The following is a 23,372-nucleotide window of genomic DNA, read 5'->3' on the forward strand; positions in this document are numbered from 1 at the left end:
GGCAGTCAAATGCGGAATCACCCCAACTGAACGCAACACGATAGGAATGAAGAGGAGATTCTGAAAATGTATTTGTTTTTTATATCAGTGAAGGGGAAACACTTTTCACCATAATAACGTAAAAAGCAACACAATTCCAGCTATCGGTATAATCGCAAATGCAATTAGATCGAGTTTACTACCAGTTTATAACAGATTCCATTAGCAGAGAGGCAACTGGAAATTGTTTTTATTGTTTTATGGTAATAACCTCTAGAAATGTGCTTTAGTAAAATGTGCGGTGTTAATAGTGTATCTCTGCCTTTACGGTCTTGTTTATTCAGTTGCTACACGCGTCAGCTTTGTTTATGTGTATCAAGCGTGCCTCCTCATTTTGTAATTGTGCTTTATTCCCTAAAAATGAGTAAAATACTTAAAAGGTGTGAAAAGGAAGCGTCCTGGTGAAGACACTGCAGATTCGCAGAGAAAAACAAAAGCAATATCGATAAACAGAGGCGGACTGGATCAAAAATTCTTACCCGGGAAAATTTATAGTGGCCTCATGCTATGGTTTATGGCCAAAATCACACCGGCTTCCAGCCCACCGAGGTTTCCCCGGTAAGGTTAATGGCCAGTCCACCTCTGTCGATAGAGAAAAAATATGAAATTATGATGAAACGCTTTGAGCGAAATGAAAGACCATGTGATATTGCACATGCTACAGACCTAAATGAGGCAATGCCGAGAATTACAAAGAATGCAGAGAAAATAAAAACAACTTTCATAGCAGGAACAACTCAAAGTGTAATTAAAATCCATTAGATTAAGACACAAAGAATTGGAAGAGATGGGACGGCTCTCATCTGTTTGGATAGAAAATCAAACAAAAAATAAGTTTGCTTACGATAGAAGCAAAAGCATTAGCAATATTTTATTACCTAATAGTTGTAATAAAATACTTAAGTATTACTTAAAATACTTAAGTAATTAAAATGCTTACATATTACGTATAATAATAAATAATCATAATAAAATACTTAGGTATTTTATTACGATTATTTATTGTGTTTGGTAATGTTTTGGACAAATGTGTGTTCAATCTTGGGTGGTCAGCACCTAACCCTATTTTTCCCATAGGGCCGGTTGTTTATATTACATGATTTTGCGTTGCACGTGGGTTTCGAGGAACGCAACTATCGTGCTATACGAGGACTGACTTTACTTCAAAAAACTGCCTTTTTTCGATTACTATGAAGCTTGACTCATTTTGAGAAAAAAAAACAAAAAGTGACCATTTTATATATCATGGTTGATTTCTCGGAACTAACATTGGTTACAGTAGTTGAAAAAGGGTTGGACAAGATATTAAACCAGTTGCTTTTCCAATTAAAAAACAAAACCGAACGATTAAATGGTTTGTTACTCAGCTATTGAAAGAAAGCAGTTGATTGGTTTTGGGTTATTCCTTGGTTCATTGAATGCTCTTGTAATAGTGTGGAAAATTTATGTGGTCCTACATGTAGTCTTTATCCTTTGTTCTCTATGTCACACAAATGTTGTCAGACTGGAGGAATTCTTAATGGCATTTTCAATCATGAGTTTTTCAGGCAGAGGGAGAACCATGAATTATTCCAGGTTTTTCAGTCCACACGGCATACAGTTTAGTATGTATGAGCAGACACTTGTACAGCTATAATTCTCTGGCACAATGTAACCTAAGATAGTGATGTGCCATAAAAGCAACATATGTTTATTCATGATCAATTTGCATATTGTATGCTGGAAATTCTGGAATTAATCAAAAGTTAAAAGCTTAATACTTCTGCTTGAAATCAAAAGTTGGATGCAGAGGAAGCAATTTTTGTACATGCTTATGCCAAGAGAGATAAGAAGTTTGGGTAATTCCTAGTAGAGATAAGTGATCCTGTTTTTAGAAATCATTGCAGATGAGCAGAGGCAGTAAACTCATTTTTGTGAAAAATGAGACTGAATTGAGTTTTAGGAAACTTAGTTTTTTCCTTTGCACATAACAGGTAGAAATGGACATTGTTGAGATTGGAACTGAGACCATGTGTATTTGTGAAATGGAAGAGTTTTGAAAACATACTGTACTGGTGGGTTTTTTTTTTTGCAATCATGTTGTGAAGTTTGAAGGTGTACTGTACTGTACTGGAAAACAATCCTGTGGTTATATTTTAATATAAAAGTTGTGAATGATTTTATAATTTCTGGTGCAATGTGCACCTTAAATGTCTTGCTCCTTCTGTTTTTGTGGGGCAAAAAAAAAAAATTTTTTTTTTTTTTTTTTGCGTTTTGACATCTAAAAGATTTCCCATTTTCCTTTTCTTTACAGTTACCTGATTTCCACTTTTCAAAAGTGAAAAGTTGGCAGCTATGTATGTATATGATTTTTGTATTTTATTTATATTTTAAAATTTGCTTTCTTTCTTTCTTAAATAGATTCTTTGAAACATCAGAATTTCACATCTACTAAAGCAGTTTTTGGAGTTTGTGTGGATCCATTTTTTGAACACCGCTTGGCTTCTTTTATGGAGGTATAGCATGATGAAGTTTATTTCATTGAGTAAAAATTTTGTGAAAATTTTATTATAATGTATAAAAACAGAAAAAAATCTAATAATGAGTTTTTTCTTTTTTGAGCATAATTTGTTAAACACAATCTTTTTGTTTATATCCAATCTTCCCCCATCACTTCTGTTATTATGGGATGGTATGAATTGTGTTTTGAGGTTTTGACTGATATTCTGGTGAGATCCAGTATTCTTTACCTTACATGGACCCATATTTAAAATGGTTTTCAGAAGTCAGCTGCTAGTTAATCCATTGGACCAAATCTGTTTGAGGGTTTAGATATGGATTATCTAGTGTATAATCTTGCTGCTTCTACTATCCATAAATGACTGGAGAGAACCAAGTAGTGTGTATGCAGGGAGGAGGCACTTCCAAGGCCACAGTGTGTTAAGGAATTGAGTATACCTTTCTGTATATACAACATAACTAAAAATGTTTTTTTCATACAATACAAACCCTCACCCCCCCCAAAACTTTTACTTTATCTACTTCGCATAATGAATAGTCCTTCTAACAAAACTTGTGAAAAAAAAAAACCTAAATGTACCAGAAACTTCCAAACTCACATGCAAATATAGTGGGTCTCAGTCATAATCTGTGTTGTTTCCTTTTTTCTGTAAACCATGTATACTATTTCTGAAATAATCTTAACTCTCAGCTTCACCACTGCTAATCTGTGTACTGCTCTGCTTCTACATGTGAGGTTATGTATTTGGGAAACAGAAATCCTGGTGTCATGTATAAGCTAGGGAGAAAGAAGCTAAAAGTTATTCAAGACAAAACACTTTGGTGTTATGATCAATGTGACATAATTTTCTATGCAAAGTAAACAGGCAGCTAGGAAGGCAAATGGTGTCTTGCTATAATTTATAGGGCCTTTGCTAGTAGTAGGAAGAAGGATATCACTGTACATCTTTTTAAGGTGATGGTTAGACCACATTTAGAATATTGTATTCAGGCATGGAGACCACACCTAAAAAGACAAAATTTTTGGTAGAGAGGGTTCAGAGAAGGGCAGCCAGATTGATGAAGAGTGCAAAGTGATGCACGTATGAAGAATGGCATAGACGGTGTGGACTACAGACATCTAACGGGAGATCTTATTGAAGTGTATAAGACACTAACGGGATTGAGTAAAATGTATGAGCAAAGTCTGTTTTCCTCCATGGGTGAGAGACAAACCAAGGGACAAAAATATAAAATCTCAGGGAATAACAGAAGATTGGTTCTCATGAAGTTCACCTGTAGGTGGTGGGTTGTTGAACATTGGAATAAGTTGCCTCCCAGTGTGTTTGGAGGCAGTTAGTCTGACTAAGTTTAAAGCAGAATTGGATGATTACCTTTGAGAATGTTAATAATATGAAATAATATCTCGTACTTGCACAATGATTCTTCACTTTTAAGGTGATACTTGTGCATGTGGTCACCGAGATATTCTTTATCATGGGCTTTATAATCTAGAATATCCTCTTTTGATCTTATTTTTCTCACTCTTTCTTGCCTGAAATTCATTCGCAGATCATCAGTCCAATCTCAACAGTGAAGTAATTTTCCTTTACTGTTTTAATGTTCATAAGTACTGTTTTCTAGATACCCGAACCTATGCAATGGAGATGTTGAAGATTTTGATTATTACCTTACACGGTTTGTTCATTTACTTTTTAGAACATGAGAAAATGCCAACCGCACAACTAACTCTTAATCTTTTTTCCCCTAATAACTCTTAAAAAGCATACAGTTAATATTAGTTGTCCTGTATTTAACTCTGATAACAACTTGGTGACCCTCGCATGAAGCACAGTGGTTATAATTCCTGTCCCTTTATACCTTGTGGAAAAGGACTGGAGGTTTGAATCCCATCAAGTCAGGAGGAATTTTTATGGATGTTTTTTGTATTGTGGGTGAGTTGCAGTTTTGAGCAAGGTTTGTCCCCTCACCCCACCTAGGAAACTCAGGTTTGTTATCCACACAATACATGATGCCTGATCTGTACTCTGTTTCAGAATTTCTGCCCATCCAGGATTTCAGTGCTATGTCTCAATGCTAATATTGCTAAATGGACATTCAAAGATCATGACATTACTCATCTGCCATGACTCTCCTAATCACCTGACTTTAATCCCATAGAACATTTTTGGGAGCTCCTAGAGTGCATCTATTACAGTAGTTTCTGCTTGCTTCCAGCCCTAATGAATTATCTAATTTCCTTATGGATTAATGGAGCCAGATCCCTATATAATGGTCCACAAGGTTATGAGTTCAGAGTCTTATGGGTCACTGCCACACCAGATTAGTGCATTATTATCTCATACTGACTTTGGTAGGTGTTTCCAATATTCTGGTCACCACCTATTCATAGTACTGTACAGTGTACCTGCATCAAGAAAAAAATTAATATAAAAATATAGTAATATGAAAAAATAACTATATACAGCCACTCCCCGACTTAAGTAAAGGGTTGCATTCCGTAGAACTCTACATAAATTGGAATTTCACTAAATGATTATGCAGCACTTGCAGATTTGATTGAATTCAATTGAAGCAAAAAAGAAATATTCAATGAACATGTAAATAGAATTATTTATTCAATTTTTTTATCTCATGTGCAAGAAAATTTACAAAATTACAAAAATTTCAAAATTATAAAATTAGAAAAAGAGAGAGGAGACAGGCATAACGTCAGCAAGTTTTACCTTTCGAGCATCATTTCCAGAATTAACTCCAGCTAATAAGCACAGCACTGCAGAAGTTGAGGGTGTAGAGATTTAGAAGGGGTTTTATCCAACACATTACAAAATTTTTCTGTGGCTGCAGAATCGGCACTGGTGACTTCACCGCATACTTTAATGTTTTGGAAACCAGCGCGATGCTTGAACCTATTAAACCACCTGTTGCTTGCTGCGACCGGCTTGGGTTGGGGTTCGCCATACTTATCCTTAATATCTTCATAAATACTTCTTGCTTTTGCTTGAATGACTATTGGACTCAGGGGCACTTGCGTCTTCTGCTTGTGATCACTGTTGATCTTAAATGCGTTGATCCTTTAATATGTTCTTTCATACGCATATGTTCTTTTAAACACTGTCCCTTAAAATAGCATTCACTGTTGAAGCAGCGAGACCTAATTTCGTGCAATAGATGACAAACTTTGTCCTGCTTCGTACTTCTTAATCATTTTCATCTTCATTTCTACATCAATTTTGTTTCGTTTCCTGGCACTGCCAGCACTTGCACTTTCCATTGGCCCCTTTTTTCCTTCATCATTGTAATATGTAAATAGGAATGAAGAGAAGTTTCTGAAAATTTATTTTTTATATGATTGAAGATTTCAGTGAAGGGGAACACATTTCACCATAATACCTTAACATAAAAACCCATAGAATTCCAGTTATCGGGATTATCACAAATGCAATAAGATCGATTTTACTACCCGTTTATAATAGATTGCACTAAAAGAAAAACACAAACTGGAAAGTGCAAATTGTTTGTTTTTTTGGTCGTGACCTCCAGAAAGGTTTTGTTTAGAAAAATATCACAAAAGCATACAAAATTGATTCTTATAACGGAACATATGATAACAATGAAAGTGTAGTGCAATTTCCATTATAAAAATGACCTTTTAGAGAGATAAATAGCTTAGTTATATAACGAAATTTTCAACTTCTGAGGCATTACCAAAAAAAAAAAAAAACCAATGTGTTATTGGATTCACATTACGACATTGTCATGATACCTCCATTTATTCCTACGGGATGCGAAATACGTTTCCACGATTCTTTTAAGTTTGCACCGGCCGGCAAAAACTTACATAAAGTCAAATTTTCGTAAGTCAAGTATTACATAAGCTCGGGAGTGTCTGTATATATAAAAATATTATGTTCATTACAGTAAAAATAAAATAAGTTACTTTTCCTTCCGAAATATACCAAGTACATTTACTGAACCATTGCCAAAGGTTTCATACAGCAATCTCCAGTTTCTTCAACAATGTTTGGGGTGTTTGATGTTCAGATTGCAGTATCAAAAACTGAGTTCTTCCACCTGCTAATCTTGTTCAAGAATAGTGTGGCATGATTCCATTCCCTTCTGACAAATTTTTCCCACCCAATTTATAAAGTAATTATAACAGTCAAAAATATTAATTTAAAGACAACTATGTTGTACATTAGGATTAGTAGAGGCATATGATGCAAGAAAGCAAGCTTATACAGCATCAATAAAAAAAACCCTTCCCATTCATCCATCCATCCATTGGCTCCAAAAGTTTGTCCACTTCTTCCTTGAATTTATTTAAGCTATCCACTTCCACAACGACAGATGGAAGTTCGTTCGAGCAATCAACTATCCACTGGCTAAAGGCAAATTTCCACTCAACTATTCGACAACTATCTTTCCTCATTTTCAATTTATGCCCCCTCAGGTTTGTAATCTGAGTAAGAGGAAGACTCCCATCAGCATTGAGCCTGCTGAATCCATTCAAGGTCTTATACACCTCAATCAGATCACCTCGCAGGTGCCTAGTCTCCAGACGCTGCAATTTGCAGAACTTAAGCCTTTCTTCTAAGAGCACCCCTTTGTCCCCCTCACCAGTCTTGCTGCCCTTCTCTATACTCGTTCTGGCAACTCTACATCCTTCTTAAAATGAGGCCTCTAGACCTGAACACAGCGCTCAAGGTGTGGCCTGACCATTGCCTTATACAAGGGGATAATTACCTCCTTATCCCTGCTATAAAAATTCCTGTATATCATTGACAAGACCCCCATGACTTGACTGCACTGTCAGAAAACTTCATATCTGACTGCACAATTACCCCAGTTCTCTTTCATTGTCCACTACCCTGAGTGTAACACCACCCAATTGGCACATTTCTCTGGTGCTAACCATAAGCAGTACTTTGCATTTATTAATGCTAAAATTCAGGTGACACTTCTTAGCCCATCTGTCCAACTTTTCCAGATCCTGTTGCAGCAGCATACTGCAATAATATGATACTGTCATTACTGTTATTAACAACTCTGCCAACATTTGTATCATCTGCAAACTTTGATATTAAGCGTGATATACCTTAAACAATATTATTGACAATTATACAAAACAACAATGGGCCTGACACCGAACCCTGGGGGACACCACTAATAACATTAGTCCATGAAGAGCAGTGTCCATTGATTACCACTCTGTCTTCTCCCACTCAACCATCCCTTTATCCATTGCAGTCATCATCATTAGCCATTTTCAATCCACTGCAGGATGAAGGCCTCTCCAGCAACTTTCCAGTTCCTTCTGTTTTGTGCAATGGCCATCCATTAACTACCCACAAACTCATGAATTTCATCTATCCATCTCTGCCGTTGTCTTCCAGGTTTTCTTCTAGCTCCTCTTGAGTACCATTCTGTTATTTTCTTAGTCCATCTGTCATCATGTCTTCGAGCTATGTGTCCTGCCCAAGACCATTTTAGTTCTTTAGCTTTGATTAGAATGTCCTTTACTTGAGTTTGCTGCCTAATCCATGTGTTTCCTCTTCTTATCTAACAGTCTGATTCCCAATATAATTCGTTCCATTCTTCGCTGTGTAATTCTCAGCTTCTCTTCCATTCTTTTGGTGAGTGCCCAAGTTTCACTTTCATGTCATAGTGGGGAGTATACATTGGTTCATTATTTTACGTTTTAGACAAACTGGGATATTGCTCTTCAGTATGTGACTGTATTCCTGAATGCTATCCATCCAAAATTTATTCTTCTCTTGACTTCCAGCCATTTATCATTACTACAGCTAATGACTTGTCCCAGATAAGTATATGACTCCACCTTTTCAATTACTGCTCCTTCAATCATTATGTCCCTTTCTGTGGCATACTTGTTCATCATTACTTTTGTTTTAGCCATATTCATCTTTAGTCCAAAATCCTTACTAACTGTGCATAACTGATTAAAATTTTCCTCTAATTCTTTGGGATGGTGGCTTATGACCACAATGTCATCTGCAAATCATAAATGGTTTAGGTACTCTCCATTCATATTGACTCCTTTCTGTGACCAGTCTAATCTTCTGAAAGCTTCCTCAAGGGCAGCAGTAAACAGCTTTGGAGATATTGTGTCTCCTTTTCAAACTCAGTTCTCGATTTTAAATTTGCTACTGTCTTTGTCTAGTCTAATAAAGGATGTAGCACTCTCATATATTTTCTTCAAAATCATAATATATGGAGTATCTATGCCTTGTCTTTCCAGTGCCCGAAACATTGCCTTATGCTGTATGGAGTCAAATGCCTTTTCATAATCCACAAATGCCAGGCATAATGGTGTTTTATATTCATTTGCTTTCTCCATTAGCTGTGATATTACGTGAAGGTGATCCATAGTTGAGAATCCTGTCCTAAAGCCATCTCGCTCTTTTGGTTGATTCTCATCAAATATTCTTTCTAATCTGTTAGTAATGACCCTTGTGAACAACTTGTAGATGTGGGATAACAAGCCAATTTGTCTATAATTTCCAATTTCTGATTTATTTCCTTTCTTATGCAGCAAGATTATGATTGCATTATTCCACCTTTTCTAATGCATTTTGTGAAGAGCCTTGCCAGTTTTTGTGTTATGTTTCTTCCTCCAATTTTAACAACTCTACTGTAACTTCATCTTCCCTTGGGGCTTTCTGATTCTTCATTTTCTTCAATGTCTGTTCTACCTCATCAGGAAGAATATCAGTTAAGTCATATGTGTTGCTAATTTGCGATCCATCTTCCCCACTGCTGGCATCATGTCCTTGCTACTTGTATAATTCTCTATAGTAGTCTTCTGCTATTTGAATTATGCCTTCTCTGTATTACTGCTCATGGCTGCTGATTTAAGTCCTTTGTTTTCCTTTAATGCTTGTTCTACTTTTCTTTTGTTAAATCTTCTTATGTCCTTTCTGATTCTCTTTCTAATGGCTTTGCATTACTCAGTATACTCAATTTTCTCCTTGTCAGTGTTTATCTTGCTCTTCATATGTTGCCTTCGGTTTATCATAAGAAGTGTTTCTTGACTAATTATTTCTTCTTTGGATTTCTTTTTCCCTATTGGTTTCTTGGGCTTTATGACTCCGAAAGTTGTAATATTCCTCGTCTATACCTGAGTAGTCTGCAGAAGCTCGAACTTGTTCTTATGTTCCAGTCTGTTTTTTCCTTTCCTTTCTTACTTCTATATCGTGTGCAACTTACCATTCTGTGATCACTTCCAACATTTACCTTATTCAGGACGGTAACGTCATTCACAGTATATCTTCTGTTAGTGAGAATGAAGTCGATTTCATTAATTGTTAATCCATTTGGACTCTTCCATGTCCACTTTCTGTTCACCCTTTTCTTGAAAAAAAGTGTTCATTACTGACAATCCTTGAGATTCTGCAAATTCTACAAGTTTTTCACCTCTTTCATTTCTTTCACCAATTCCAAAATTTCCTATAGTTCCTCTTTCTGTGCTGTTTTATCTTTTTCCAACCTTAGCATTGAAGTCCCCCATAATAATAGTGTAGTGGGTTTTCTGCTCATCTAGAAGACTCAATTTCAGTGTATATTTCTTCTACCTCTTCATCATCGTGGCTCGATGTTGGTGCATAAATCATTATAACCTTTAGCTTATTATACCCCTTAGAAATCTTAAGTATTAGTCTTGACACCCTTGGTGATGTACTTTTGAATTCCAAAATTTTGTTTTTTTTTATATCTTTATGGAGCAGAAACCCAACTCCACCTTCGCTCCTTTCATTGTTTCCATTGGTCTACAGCAGATTTCCACTTGATAAACTTATAACTGATTCATTTCTTCTTCTTCTTTCAGCCAAACTGATGATATCCCAATTCACATTTTCTAGTTCCTTTTCCAGCTCTAATATTCTGTCTTCACTGATGAGTGATCTGACGTTGTAACAGGTCAAGTTCAGTTTCTGTGCATGGCAGCCTGGTCATACCCATAGATTCTTAGCACCCTCTGCTTCCACTCTGATCCTCTCGCTGCCATAAGAGGAGGAGTGAAAGCCGCTGGGGACTAAGGGCCATTTGTTTCATCTTGCTGTCATATGCTGGAGGATTTTGTCTTTTCCCTCTTCACGCTGACCAGGCATCTTGAAGAGAACCACTCTACACGTTCGTTGCCACCAAAGTGACGTAACAGGGCTTACCATTGAGAAGGTGTGCATGAGTGGATTTTAGGGAGGCAGGCCAACCGGACTTCTCCTAAATCTTCTGTAATAGAAAGATATTGGACCCATCAGTGTTTTAGACTGAGTGTCTGATAACACCCAAAATACCTGATCCTCTCTAAGCCCCTCTAAATTCATTGCAGTAACTGCCATTAATGCAACACTGCTCCAATTTGTACAGTAGTCTTCCATGTGCAACAGTATCAATAGATTTCATGAAATCCAAGTATATGATTAGGGTTGAATTTGAAAGTGTCTGCAATTTTGCCCAGACATGATAGGAGGGAGTATATGATGAGAGCCTTGTCGATAAATTTGGCCCTGGAAACATTGTGCAAGGCTCAAGGGGTAGAATTTTTTTCAGCCTGGACTGTACTTGTTAACAGAAGAGACTGCTTCTACAGGGATGGGATACATGTAAATAGAAAGGGTGCAAGAATATTTGCTGATGCTATCGAGGCAGTGTTAGGTGGGTCGGAAAACTACTAGCTTGGGGAGATACAAAGACTAATAGATTGCCAGTAGCCACTGGCAGAGGTGAAAGTGATTCTTGCACGGCCCCGAGTGCCAAGCGATTTCTCAGTACTTCCAGTGCAATTTCCAGAAAGCAATTTACAATTCCTTTTTGTTCTTATCGTTAAAAAATCTATTCATTTTATAACAGCTCTTGTAACAAAAGTCCCTGTACAGAGCAAGGAAGGAAAGCCACCTTTCTTTTTTCTCATAGTATATTACTAATACCTACTAATCTTCGCTTGGTCACACCAGGCACTGCTCCTGCCTCCCCGTGGCGGGGCCAGAAATCTTGGCAGAAAAGTCTCTCTGCCAAGGGCTAAAAGGAGCAAAGATGGACTATACCAATACTGACTCTTGCGGGATCAATGCCCCATCACATTCTAGAGAGCAGGAAGATTATACCCCTTCCTTTGCTAAGAGACAAAAGAAGGATACAGACCAGAATATCTGGCCTCATTTCCTCATAATACATTCTTTGACTGACCAGCCAGTCAGCAAGCTTTCTCCTTTTCTGATTCAGAAAAGTTTAGAGAATGTCGCTGGCTCACCAAAAATGGTTCGCAGACTAAAATCAGGTGACCTGCTTGTTGAAACAACACAATCCAAGCATTCTGACACGCTACTTAAATTGAAAACACTTGGAGGAACTCCCATAGAAGTGTCACCTCATGCCACCTTAAACTACTCAAAAGGAGTTGTAACAGAATGGGATCTCCTACATGTATCCGAGGAAGAAATTAAACAAGAGCTTTCAGAACAAAATGTTATTCAGGTAAAAAGAATACTAATCAAAAAGGATGGTTCACTACTTCCAACCAGAAACATTATACTAACTTTCAACTTGCCAAATCCACCAACATCTGTAAAAGCTGGATACTTGAACTGTCATGTCCGACCATATATACCGAACCCAATCAGATGTTATAAATGTCAAAAATTTGGGCATTCACAGACAGTATGTCGAGGGACTGCTGTATGTGCTTCATGTGGATCTAAAGACCATATACATACCGAATGTTCTGCACAAACCTTGCAGTGTCCAAACTGCAGAGGCAACCATACCGCTTACTCCAAAGACTGTGAAACATGGAAAAAAGAAAAAATGATTCAAAAGTATAAAACCGAGTACAAAGTTTCCTACCCTGAGGCAAAGAAACAAATATCACCAATTACAATAACACGCTCATATGCAGCAACTGTCCAACAGCATAAACAGATAATTGCTGTTACCACCACTACCACTTCAGTTCAAACCAACGTTACAGTCCCACCAAACATCTCTATTTCTGATTGGGCTCGCTCAATCCTAGCTCCATCAGCAAAATCATCTTCAACCTCAACTTCTAATCAAGCCATAAATACACCTGTTACAATTCCGCCAACAATGCCGTCTATGTCACGGCCAATCATGAATACTAAAAACATAGATAAAGATGACAAATCCCCTGCCCATGATCATATGAATACATGTGAAAAAGAAGCCCCAGAAGAACCAATCTTAGAGATACATGCTGAGGAAGAGATGGAAGTTTGCCCAATCTTCCCCAGAAAAGAGAAAAAGCCTGAGCGATCCAAGCAGACCCCCACTCGTAAAAAGTCAGAGACAAATACAAATACAAAGCCAATATAATGTGCACAATAATACAGTGGAATTGTCGAGGTTTCCGCAGAAACCTGGATGACATTTGCATTCTAGTTGATAAATATCACCCGGTAGGCGTCTGCCTTCAAGAAACTAACCTCACACCACAAATAAATGCAGCAGTAAACCACTGCGGTACCTATAGACAAGACCGAAGATTTTCCGGAGGAGCTAATGGTGGAGTTGCAATCTTAATTGATTCCAAAATTCCGTGTAAATGCCTCCAACTACAAACTCTTTTGGAAGCAGTTGCAGTTCGAGTCTCAATACATTTTACTTTCTCACTGGTCTCACTCTACCTTCCCCCAAATCAAGATTTTTCATTTTCAGATTTGGAAGCGTTAGTAACCCAGCTTCCACCTCCGGTCTGTATTATGGGAGATTTAAATAGTCACCATCCCATGTGGGGATCCCGTCATCAAGACAAACGTGGTAAATTGATTGAGAAATTACTAGAAGAGCAAAATCTCTCTCTCCTTAATACTGGTACTGAGACATACATCGATTTGCCCACTTGAACAGCCCCTTCAATTGACGTATCCATATGTTCACCTGTCCTATACCCATTGATTGAATGGTCAATATTGAAGAATCCGCTGAATAGCGACCATTTTCCTGTGGTCTGCAAAATACTAACAAATGATGTTGCACATCACGATGGCCAAAAAAGATGGAGATTCCATAAAGCTGACTGGACTAAATATAAACAATTGCAGCAATAGATGAACAAATAATCACCACTCAGCCCATAGCAATGCTACAGCTCATGTCACAAACCAAATTTTAATAGCAGCTGAAGCTACAGTTCCTCGGTCATCTGGAAAATGCCATAAGCATTAGCATTAGTAGAGGCATTTGATGCAAGAAAGCAAGCTTATGCAGCATCAGCCAAAAAAAAAAAAAGAAAGAAAAAAAAAAACCCACTTCCACTTCATCCCTCTGTTCGTTCAAAATACCTGTCCAACTGAGCCTTAAACTTATTTAGGCTATCAACCTCCACGACAAGGGATGGAAGTCTGTTCCACCAACCAACCACCCGCTGGCTAAAGGCAAATTTCCGCACGTCTATCCTACATCTGTCTTTCCTCAATTTGAATTTATGCCCTCTCAGGTGATTATTCTGAGCTAGAGGAAGAATCCCATCAGCATTGAGCATGCTCAAACAATTCAAGGCTTTATACACCTCTATCAGATCACCTCGCTGGTGCCTAGTCTCCAGACACTGTAATTTGCAAAACTTAAGCCTTTCTTCGTAAGAGCACCCCTTTGTTCCATTCACTAATCTTGTTGCCCTTCTCTGTACTCGTTCCAGCAGCTCTACATCCTTCTTGAAATGAGGCCTCCAGACCTGTATACAGTACTTTAGGTGTGGCCTGACCATTGCCTTATACAAGGGAATAATCACCTCCTTATCCCTGCTGGAAAAATTCCTGTATATCATTGACAATACTCCATGAGCTACTCTTGCAGCCCGTCTGCACTGCTCAGAGAACTTCATATCTGCCTGCACAACCACCCCCAAGTCCCTTTCATTCTCTACCACTGTCAGTGTAGTACCACAGAGTTGATACGTTACTCAGGGGTTACTGTTTCCCATATGTAGTACTTTACATTTGTCAATATTAAACTTCATTTGCCATCTCTCAGCCCATCTGCTCAACCTTTCCAGATTCTGTTGCAGCAGCGTACTGTCATTAGTATCCTTAACAACCCTGGCAACCTTCGTATCGTCTGCAAACTTGGGTATTAAGCTTTATATACCATCATCAATATCATTTATAAATACAGAAAACAACAACGGACCCAACACTGAACCCTGAGGGACTCCACTAACGTTAGTCCACGATGAGCAGTGTCCATTGATTGCCACTCTCTGTCTTCTCCCACTCAACCATCCCTTTATCCATAGCAGCAATTTGCCTCCAATGCCACACTGCTCCAATTTGTGCAACAGTCTTCCATGTGCAACAGTATCAAAAGCCTTTCTAAGATCCAAGTATATAATATCAAAGTTATTCCCTGCATCCAGTTCTTTTGTGACTGCATCATAGTATCCAATCAAATTAGTCAGGCAAGACTTTCCCTTAATAAAACCATGCTGTGTCCGAACTATAACTGAAGTCTTGTCTAAATGATCCTGCAGTGCTTCTTTAACCAGTGCCTCCATTAATTTTCCTGGAACAGAAGTTAAGCTCACAGGTCTATAATTACTTGTGTCATCCTTTGATCCTCCTTTGTGAATTGGGGTCACATTTGCACATTTCCAGTCTATGGATACCTCCCCTGAGTCCAAGGAAGCTCTCATAATTATGACTAAAGGTTTGCTTACTTCCTTTGCTGCCTCCTTTAATATTACTGGATAGATTCCATCCACCCCCAGGTGCCTTTCTTGTTTTCTCCTCAACTTAACTCTCAGTTATTACAAGATTCTCTAGCTTACTGCCAGTGTTGAGTACACCTCTGGCATTCCCCTCGCTGAATAACTTCTCATGTGTGAATGCCGATGCAAAATATTCATTTAGTTTGTTAGCTACCTGAACAGGATCATCAACAGTTGACCAATCGATATCAAGTGGACCAATCTGATTCATCCCCTTCCTTCTAGAATTTACATAAGTAAAGAACCTTTTGCTGTTTTTCTTTGCATCCCTTGCCAAAGATTTCTTATAATCTGCCTTTGCCTGCCTAACCTCCTTTGTAACTTGGATACAGATCAACTTGTATCTATCATAGGCTTCTGTGTCACGTGTTACTTTATATGTATCCCATGCATTTTTCTTCTCTGTCATATATCTCAATAGTTCATCTGACATCCATTTAGGCCTAAACCTTGAACAATATTTCGTAGTTGGTATGTAAAGCCTAGTAGCTTCCAAGATAAGTTCTTTGAATACTTCCCATTTTGAATTTGCTGTTGGTAACATCTTCAGTTGGTCCCACTGTATAGAATTTAAATACTGTCTCAGACCATCGTAGTCGCCTTTACGAAAGCAATAACACTTCCCTTTACCCCTGATGGTAGTTACCTCTGAGTAAATCCCACTTCAGCACAACACTGTGATCACTGCCACCTAGTGGTTCCTTTATCTGCAGATTCTTAATGCATGAAGAATCACTACTGATAATCAGATCAAGAGTATTACTCCCTCTAGTTGCCTCCCGAACATGCTGATGTAGAAAACAATCATCCAATAAATGCACAAAAGCCTTGCTAGTGTGTGAGTGAACCAACCCACAAATTCAAGTAAATATCTGAGAAATTAAAATCCCCCATTATAAGACTGTCTGATGTACTGGCTCCCCTCTTATTTCCCTGTACAGTTTCTTATTATACTCATCAGAGTCATTAGGCCTATAGCACACTCCTACTCTCAATTTTGATCTCACAATGTCACACCAAACTGACTCGACACTGCACTCTCCAGTGATGTCAACTGGCTTCACTTCCTTGGGTTTTGTCTTTCTTAACTAATAGCATAACCCCTCCTCCCTTCCTATCCTGTCTATCCTTCCTGTACACATTGTACTCCCCAAATTCCAGTTCTGCATTCCTTATATCTGTGTGACACCACATCTCTGATATCCCAACAATATCCGCCTTTATTCCAATAGAAGCAGTGCAAGAATCGGTTGGTTGGTTGTTGTTGGGTTTTTTGGCGCAAAAGCAACTTTGGCCATATTGCGCCTATCTATTAATGTTTAGTGACAAGGGCATTTATATTTCTTAAATATGATTTATATCTGGTCAAAATATCCTATTAATTTTAAATATGTAAATATATTTTCAATGTTGGAGTTATCGCCTAGGATTTGTGATAAGGTTAGAGAATCTTGGAAATTTATAGGGAGATGGAAGGCTGATTGTCGCGCCATATGGTATTCTGGACATTCTATAAGGAAATGTTTTACAGTGAGTTGACAAGAACAGTGAGGGCATTCTGGAGGATTTGCTTTGGTGAGTAAATAATTGTGCGTAAGATGTGTTTGTCCAATGCGTAATCTGGATATAATGACTTCTTCACGCCGATTCTTGCGAAGACTCGATTTCCATTGCTGTAGCTCATGTTTTATTTGAAACAGTTTATTGTTTAATTCATTTTGCCACATTTGTGACCACTGATTGCGGAGAAACTGTTTTATGATTGGTCTGTAATCGGTATATGGAACTTTGCAAAACCTTTGGTTTGTGTTTGTAGGATTCTTTGCTGCTTGATCAGCTCTTTCATTACCTTCAATGCCTGTATGTCCTGGGATCCAACAGAATTTTACTTGCCTCATTTTGCTTTTAAGTTTCACAAGGTAAGCTTGTATCTGATAGAGAATGGGATGTGATGGAGTCTGTCTTTGTTGAAGAGCTTGTATTGCACTCAATGAATCTGTGTAGATGAGATATTTTAGAAGAGGGGAAGAATCTATGTATTTTAAGGCCATTTGTAGGGCGAATAGTTCAGTGGAATAGCTACTGCATTTGTTTGGAAGTTGTTGTGAGAGAACAGTGTGTGGAAATACCACTGCAGCACCAACTTTGGTGTCTGTTTTAGAGCCGTCTGTATATATATATATATGAAGGTATTCCGAGAACTGTGATGCGTGGGCTTCATGCATCTGTTTTATGTTGACATTTGCCAGAGTGCTTTTTCCCCATGGTTGAAAGTAAGTGTCACAGTTTGGCGTGAAAGTGTGCCATGGTGGAATACTTATGCTATTATCCTCATGTACATTTTCAAAGTTTAGGCCCCATTTTGAAATTGTTTCTTTTAGTTGTATTCTGGCTGGTTTATTTACTGTGGGTTTATTGCCTGTAGAGGATTTCCCACTGTGGATTGAAAAGATACTGCTAAGTAGGATGGTGAAGAAGACTTCGGATTTTAATTGCATAGTTTAATAGCAGCATTTGCCTCCGGAGATATGAGGGCTCATGAGTCTCTGCATATAAGCTTTGTACTGGTGATGTTCTGTATGCACCTAAAGAGATTCGTAAGGCACTATGATGTATGGAATCGAGCTATTTGATGACACTTGGTCTACACGAACTATACACAGGGGCTCCATAGTCTAGTCTTGATCTGATTATAGCATAGTATAGGTGAAGAAGTGTGAACCGATCGGCTCCCCACTTCATTGCAGAAAGAACTCGGAGAATATTTAGTTTTTTTTTTTGACAGATTGTTCAGAGGTATTTGATGTGTTCCAAAAAGTTAAGTTTTTTGTCAAGAATCAGGCTAAGGAAACGTATACTATTTGCTAGAGGTATCAGCTGGTTTTCTAGTTTTATTTCTGGATCTAGATGCATTTTTTGTTTCTACAGAAGTGTACAGCTATTGTTTTTTGTTCTGATAATCTGTAGCCATTGTTTTTAGTCCACAGTTCTATTTTGTTCACTGCGCTTTGTAATTGTCTTTCTATCATGTTCATGTTTTGTGAATGGCATGAGATAGTAACATCATCAGCATAAAGGAATGTTTCAACTGTTTTTGGCAGGTCTTTTATAATAGAGTTTATTTTGATGACAAATAAGGTTGCACTCAGCACTGAGCCTTGGGGTACTCCTTCTTCCTGTGTGTATATTTTTGACAGATTGTTTTGGTATTTTACCTGGAAGGTTCTAACTTTCAGAAAATTTTTTACCAAGAGTGGTAAGTTTCCTCGCAAACCGATATTGTGGAGATCTTTAAGAATGCCGTATCGCCAGGTAGTATCAAAGGCCTTTTCTATATCAAGACTGATCATTATTAGATGCTCATTCCTTAGAAAAGCATTTCGGATATTTGCTTCTGCTTTTATCATGGGGTCCAGAGATGATCTGTTTTTACGAAATCCGTATTGAATTATGTTAAGTACGTTATACGTTTCCAGAAACCAGGTTAATCTGTTGTTCACAATTTTTTCAAGGATTTTCCCAAGGCAACTTGTTAGCACTATTGGTCGATAATTTGTAGGGATCATGTGATCTTTGCCAGGTTTTGGTAAGGCAATTATAAGGGAGTGAAGCCAGGAATTTGGATAGTAGTTTTCCATATAAATTCTATTGTATAGCATAAGCAATGCCTTTAGAGATTTTTGATTAAGTTGTTGGATCATTTCATAGTGAACTCCATCAAGTCCTGCTGCACTTTTCCTAGACTTAGCCAGAGCTTTCTGTAATTCTTCTATGTTGAAAGGTTGGTTATATGGGAGTTGTTGGTTGGTTTTAAAATTTAGTCTGTATTTTTCAGCTACAGTTTTAGTTTTCTGAAAAGATGGAGTATATGCCGATACTGCTGATATATTTGCAGAAGTAGTTGCCAGTAACCTTGCGATTTCCTTGGGGTTGGTTATCTCCTGTCCATTCCAGATTATTAGTGGAGTTGGAACTGAAAGAAATTTCCCATTTAGTTTTCTGATTTTGTTCCATATGACACGGGTATCTGTATTTTTGTTAATTGTGGAGGCGAAACGTATCCATGATTCCTTGCTACTTTTACGCTGGAGATATCTAGCTTTGGCTCTGGCTTTTTTAAAATTTATGAGATTGATGAAAATGGGATATTTTCGGAAGAGATTCCAAGCTTTGTTCTTCTCTCTTTTGGCCATACTGCATTCTTCAGTCCACCATGCTGTGTCATGTTGACACAAATAATTATAGACCTGTGAGCTTAACTTCTGTTCCAGGAAAATTAATGGAGGCACTGGTTAAAGAAGCACTGCAGGATCATTTAGACAAGACTTCAGTTATAGCTCGGACACAGCATGGTTTTGTTAAGGGGAAGTCTTGCCTGACCAATTTGATTGGATACTATGATGCAGTCACAAAAGAACTGGATGCAGGGAATAACTTTGATATTATATACTTGGATCTTAGAAAGGCTTTTGATACTGTTGCACATGGAAGACTGTTGCACAAATTGGAGCAGTGTGGCATTGGAGGCAAATTGCTGCTATGGATAAAGGGATGGTTGAGTGGGAGAAGACAGAGAGTGGCAATCAATGGACACTGCTCATCGTGGACTAACGTTAGTGGAGTCCCTCAGGGCTCAGTGTTGGGTCCATTATTGTTTTCTGTATTTATAAATGATATTGATGATGGTATATCAAGCTTAATGTCCAAGTTTGCAGACGATACAAAGGTTGGCAGGGTTGTCAAGGATACTAATGACACTATGCTGCTGCAACAGGATCTGGAAAGGTTGAGCAGATGGGCTGAGAAGTGGCAAATGAAGTTTAACATTGACAAATGTAAAGTACTACACATGGGAAACAGCAACCCCAGAGCAACGTATCAACTCTGTGGTACTACACTGACAGTGGTAGAGAATGAAAGGGACTTGGGGGTGGTTGTGCAGGCAGATATGAAGTTCTCTGAGCAGTGCAGACGGGCTGCAAGAGTAGCTCATGGAGTATTGTCAATGATATACAGGAATTTTTCCAGCAGGGATAAGGAGGTGATTATTCCCTTGTATAAGGCAATGGTCAGGCCACACCTAAAGTACTGTATACAGGTCTGGAGGCCTCATTTCAAGAAGGATGTAGAGCTGCTGGAACGAGTACAGAGAAGGGCAACAAGATTAGTGAATGGAACAAAGGGGTGCTCTTACGAAGAAAGGCTTAAGTTTTGCAAATTACAGTGTCTGGAGACTAGGCACCAGCGAGGTGATCTGATAGAGGTGTATAAAGCCTTGAATTGTTTGAGCATGCCCAATGCTGATGGGATTCTTCCTCTAGCTCAGAATAATCACCTGAGAGGGCATAAATTCAAATTGAGGAAAGACAGATGTAGGATAGACGTGCGGAAATTTGCCTTTAGCCAGCGGGTGGTTGGTTGGTGGAACAGACTTCCATCCCTTGTCGTGGAGGTTGATAGCCTAAATAAGTTTAAGGCTCAGTTGGACAGGTATTTTGAACGAACAGAGGGATGAAGTGGAAGTGGGTTTTTTTTTTTTCTTTCTTTTTTTTTTTTGGCTGATGCTGCATAAGCTTGCTTTCTTGCATCAAATGCCTCTACTAATGCTAATGCTTATGGCATTTTCCAGATGACCGAGGAACTGTAGCTTCAGCTGCTATTAAAATTTGGTTTGTGACATGAGCTGTAGCATTGCTATGGGCTGAGTGGTGATTATTTGTTCATCTATTGCTGCAATTGTTTATATTTAGTCCAGTCAGCTTTATGGAATCTCCATCTTTTTTGGCCATCGTGATGTGCAACATCATTTGTTAGTATTTTGCAGACCACAGGAAAATGGTCGCTATTCAGCGGATTCTTCAATATTGACCATTCAATCAATGGGTATAGGACAGGTGAACATATGGATACGTCAATTGAAGGAATTTTTCAATTGAAGGAATGATATACAGGAATTTTTCCAGCAGGGATAAGGAGGTGATTATTCCCTTGTATAAGGCAATGGTCAGGCCACACCTAAAGTACTGTATACAGGTCTGGAGGCCTCATTTCAAGAAGGATGTAGAGCTGCTGGAACGAGTACAGAGAAGGGCAACAAGATTAGTGAATGGAACAAAGGGGTGCTCTTACGAAGAAAGGCTTAAGTTTTGCAAATTACAGTGTCTGGAGACTAGGCACCAGCGAGGTGATCTGATAGAGGTGTATAAAGCCTTGAATTGTTTGAGCATGCTCAATGCTGATGGGATTCTTCCTCTAGCTCAGAATAAACACCTGATAGGGCATAAATTCAAATTGAGGAAAGACAGTTGTAGGATAGATGTGCGGAAGTTTGCCTTTATCCAGCGGTTAGTTAGTTGGACAGACTTCCATCTTTTGTTGTGGAAGTTGATAGCCTAAATAAATTTAAGGCTGAGTTGGACAGGTATTTGGAACGAACAGAGGGGTGAAATGGGAGTTTTTTTTCGTTTTTTTTTTGGCTGATGCTGCATTAGCTTGCTTTCTTGCATCATATGCATATGCCTACGCTAATGCTAAGAGCAGTGCCCATTGATAACCTCTCTTTCTCCGACTCAGTGGTTCCTTTATCCAGAGCAGCATCTTGTCCTTAATGTGACAGTGCTCCAATTTGTATAGCATTAGCATTAGTAGAGGCTTACAATGCAAGAAAGCAAGCTTATGCAGCATGAGCTAAAAAAAAAAAAAAAAAAAAAAACACCTCCCATTTCACCCCTCCATTTGTTCCAAATGCCTCTCCAGCTCAGCCTTAAATTTATTTAGGCTATTAGCTTCCACAACAAAAGATGGAAGACTGTTCCACCGATCAACTACCTGTTGGCTAAATAATAAGTAAATGTAGCAATCTTTTTATTTTCAACAGTATCAAATGCTTTTCTGAAATATAAATATAAGATGGCAAAATAATTTTTTGCACCCGGTTCCTTTTTTTTACTGTATCATAATGTCTAATCAGATTGGTCAGAAAAGATTTCGCCTCAACAAATCTATGCTGTGGCACTATTACTACATTCCTGTCTGGACGGCACTAGAACGTGTTAAGTTAACACAGGCCCATTAACTTGACGTGTTAACATCAAGTTAATGGGCCTGTAATTACTCCCTCTGATTCCCCATTGTGAATTGGGGATACTTGGCACATCTCCAGTCCATAGGAACCTTCCCTGAATTCAGGAATGCTGTCATAATAATGGCTAAATGTTTGCTAATCTCTTTTGCTGCCTCTTTTAATATAACTGGATAGATCCCATCCACCCCAGGTGCCTTTTTTTTAATGTTTTGCTTCTACAATTTCTCCTCCACTTTCCTCTCGGTTATCACAAAATCATTCTGATCCCACCTCAATTTGACTTCCTTCTGGCATCCCCATCCCTAAAACATTTTTCATGGGTGAATGTAGATGCAGAATACCCATTCATATTGTTAGAAATCTGAGCAAGATCATCAACAGTTAATTCATTCATATCTACTGGACTAATGTGATTCATCCCCTTCCCATTACTGTTTGCCAGAGACTTCTCATAATCTGCCTTAGCTTGACTAACTCAAGCTAAGGCAGATTGTCTTTATTGCTTGATTGCAGAATAGTTTATATGTTGTAGGCATCTGTATCACCTGATAATTTATTTGCATCCCATGCATTTTTGTTCACTGCCACAAGTCTCATCAGTTCATCTGACATCCATTTAGGTCTGTGCCTTCAACCGTATCTCTTAATTGGTATAAAAAGCCTAGTAGCTTCTATAATAGCTTCCCCGAATGCTTCCCATTTAGAATTTACTATTAGTAATTTCATTAAATTATATGCAACGGTCCCACTGCATATAATTTGAAAACTGTCTGTGATTACTGTAGCACCTTTGCCAAAGCAAAAGTTGTTTCCCTTTCCTTTTACAGTAGTTACATCTTTAAGTAAATCTTGATGTCTCTCTAACATGCTGCTGTAGGAAACAATCATCCAATAAATCCACAAAAGTCTTCCTACTGTGTGTGACCAACCCATAAGGTCCGGTCAGTATCTGCAAAGTTCAAGTCCCTCATTATGTAACATTGCAATTTACTGGTCCAGATT

The 23,372-nt window shown here is 38.3% G+C and overlaps 1 protein-coding gene across 4 annotated transcripts in view; it reads left to right on the plus strand.

Moving 5' to 3' along the window:
• The window catches only part of mio (GATOR complex protein mio), a 294,475-nt gene that overhangs the window by 125,665 nt on the left and 145,438 nt on the right, over positions 1-23,372 (plus strand). For all 4 annotated transcript variants that reach the window (XM_090384080.1, XM_090384081.1, XM_090384083.1 and 1 more), the window contains one exon: positions 2,440-2,534. In XM_090384080.1, coding sequence (XP_090240206.1) covers positions 2,440-2,534 — 95 coding nt within the window. The remainder of the gene's footprint in view (positions 1-2,439; positions 2,535-23,372) is intronic.

The sequence above is a fragment of the Mastigoproctus giganteus genome, chromosome 10 (genome assembly GCF_048544385.1).
Source record: "Mastigoproctus giganteus isolate SK-2022 chromosome 10, ASM4854438v1, whole genome shotgun sequence".
NCBI classification, from domain to species: Eukaryota; Metazoa; Arthropoda; class Arachnida; order Uropygi; family Thelyphonidae; genus Mastigoproctus; species Mastigoproctus giganteus.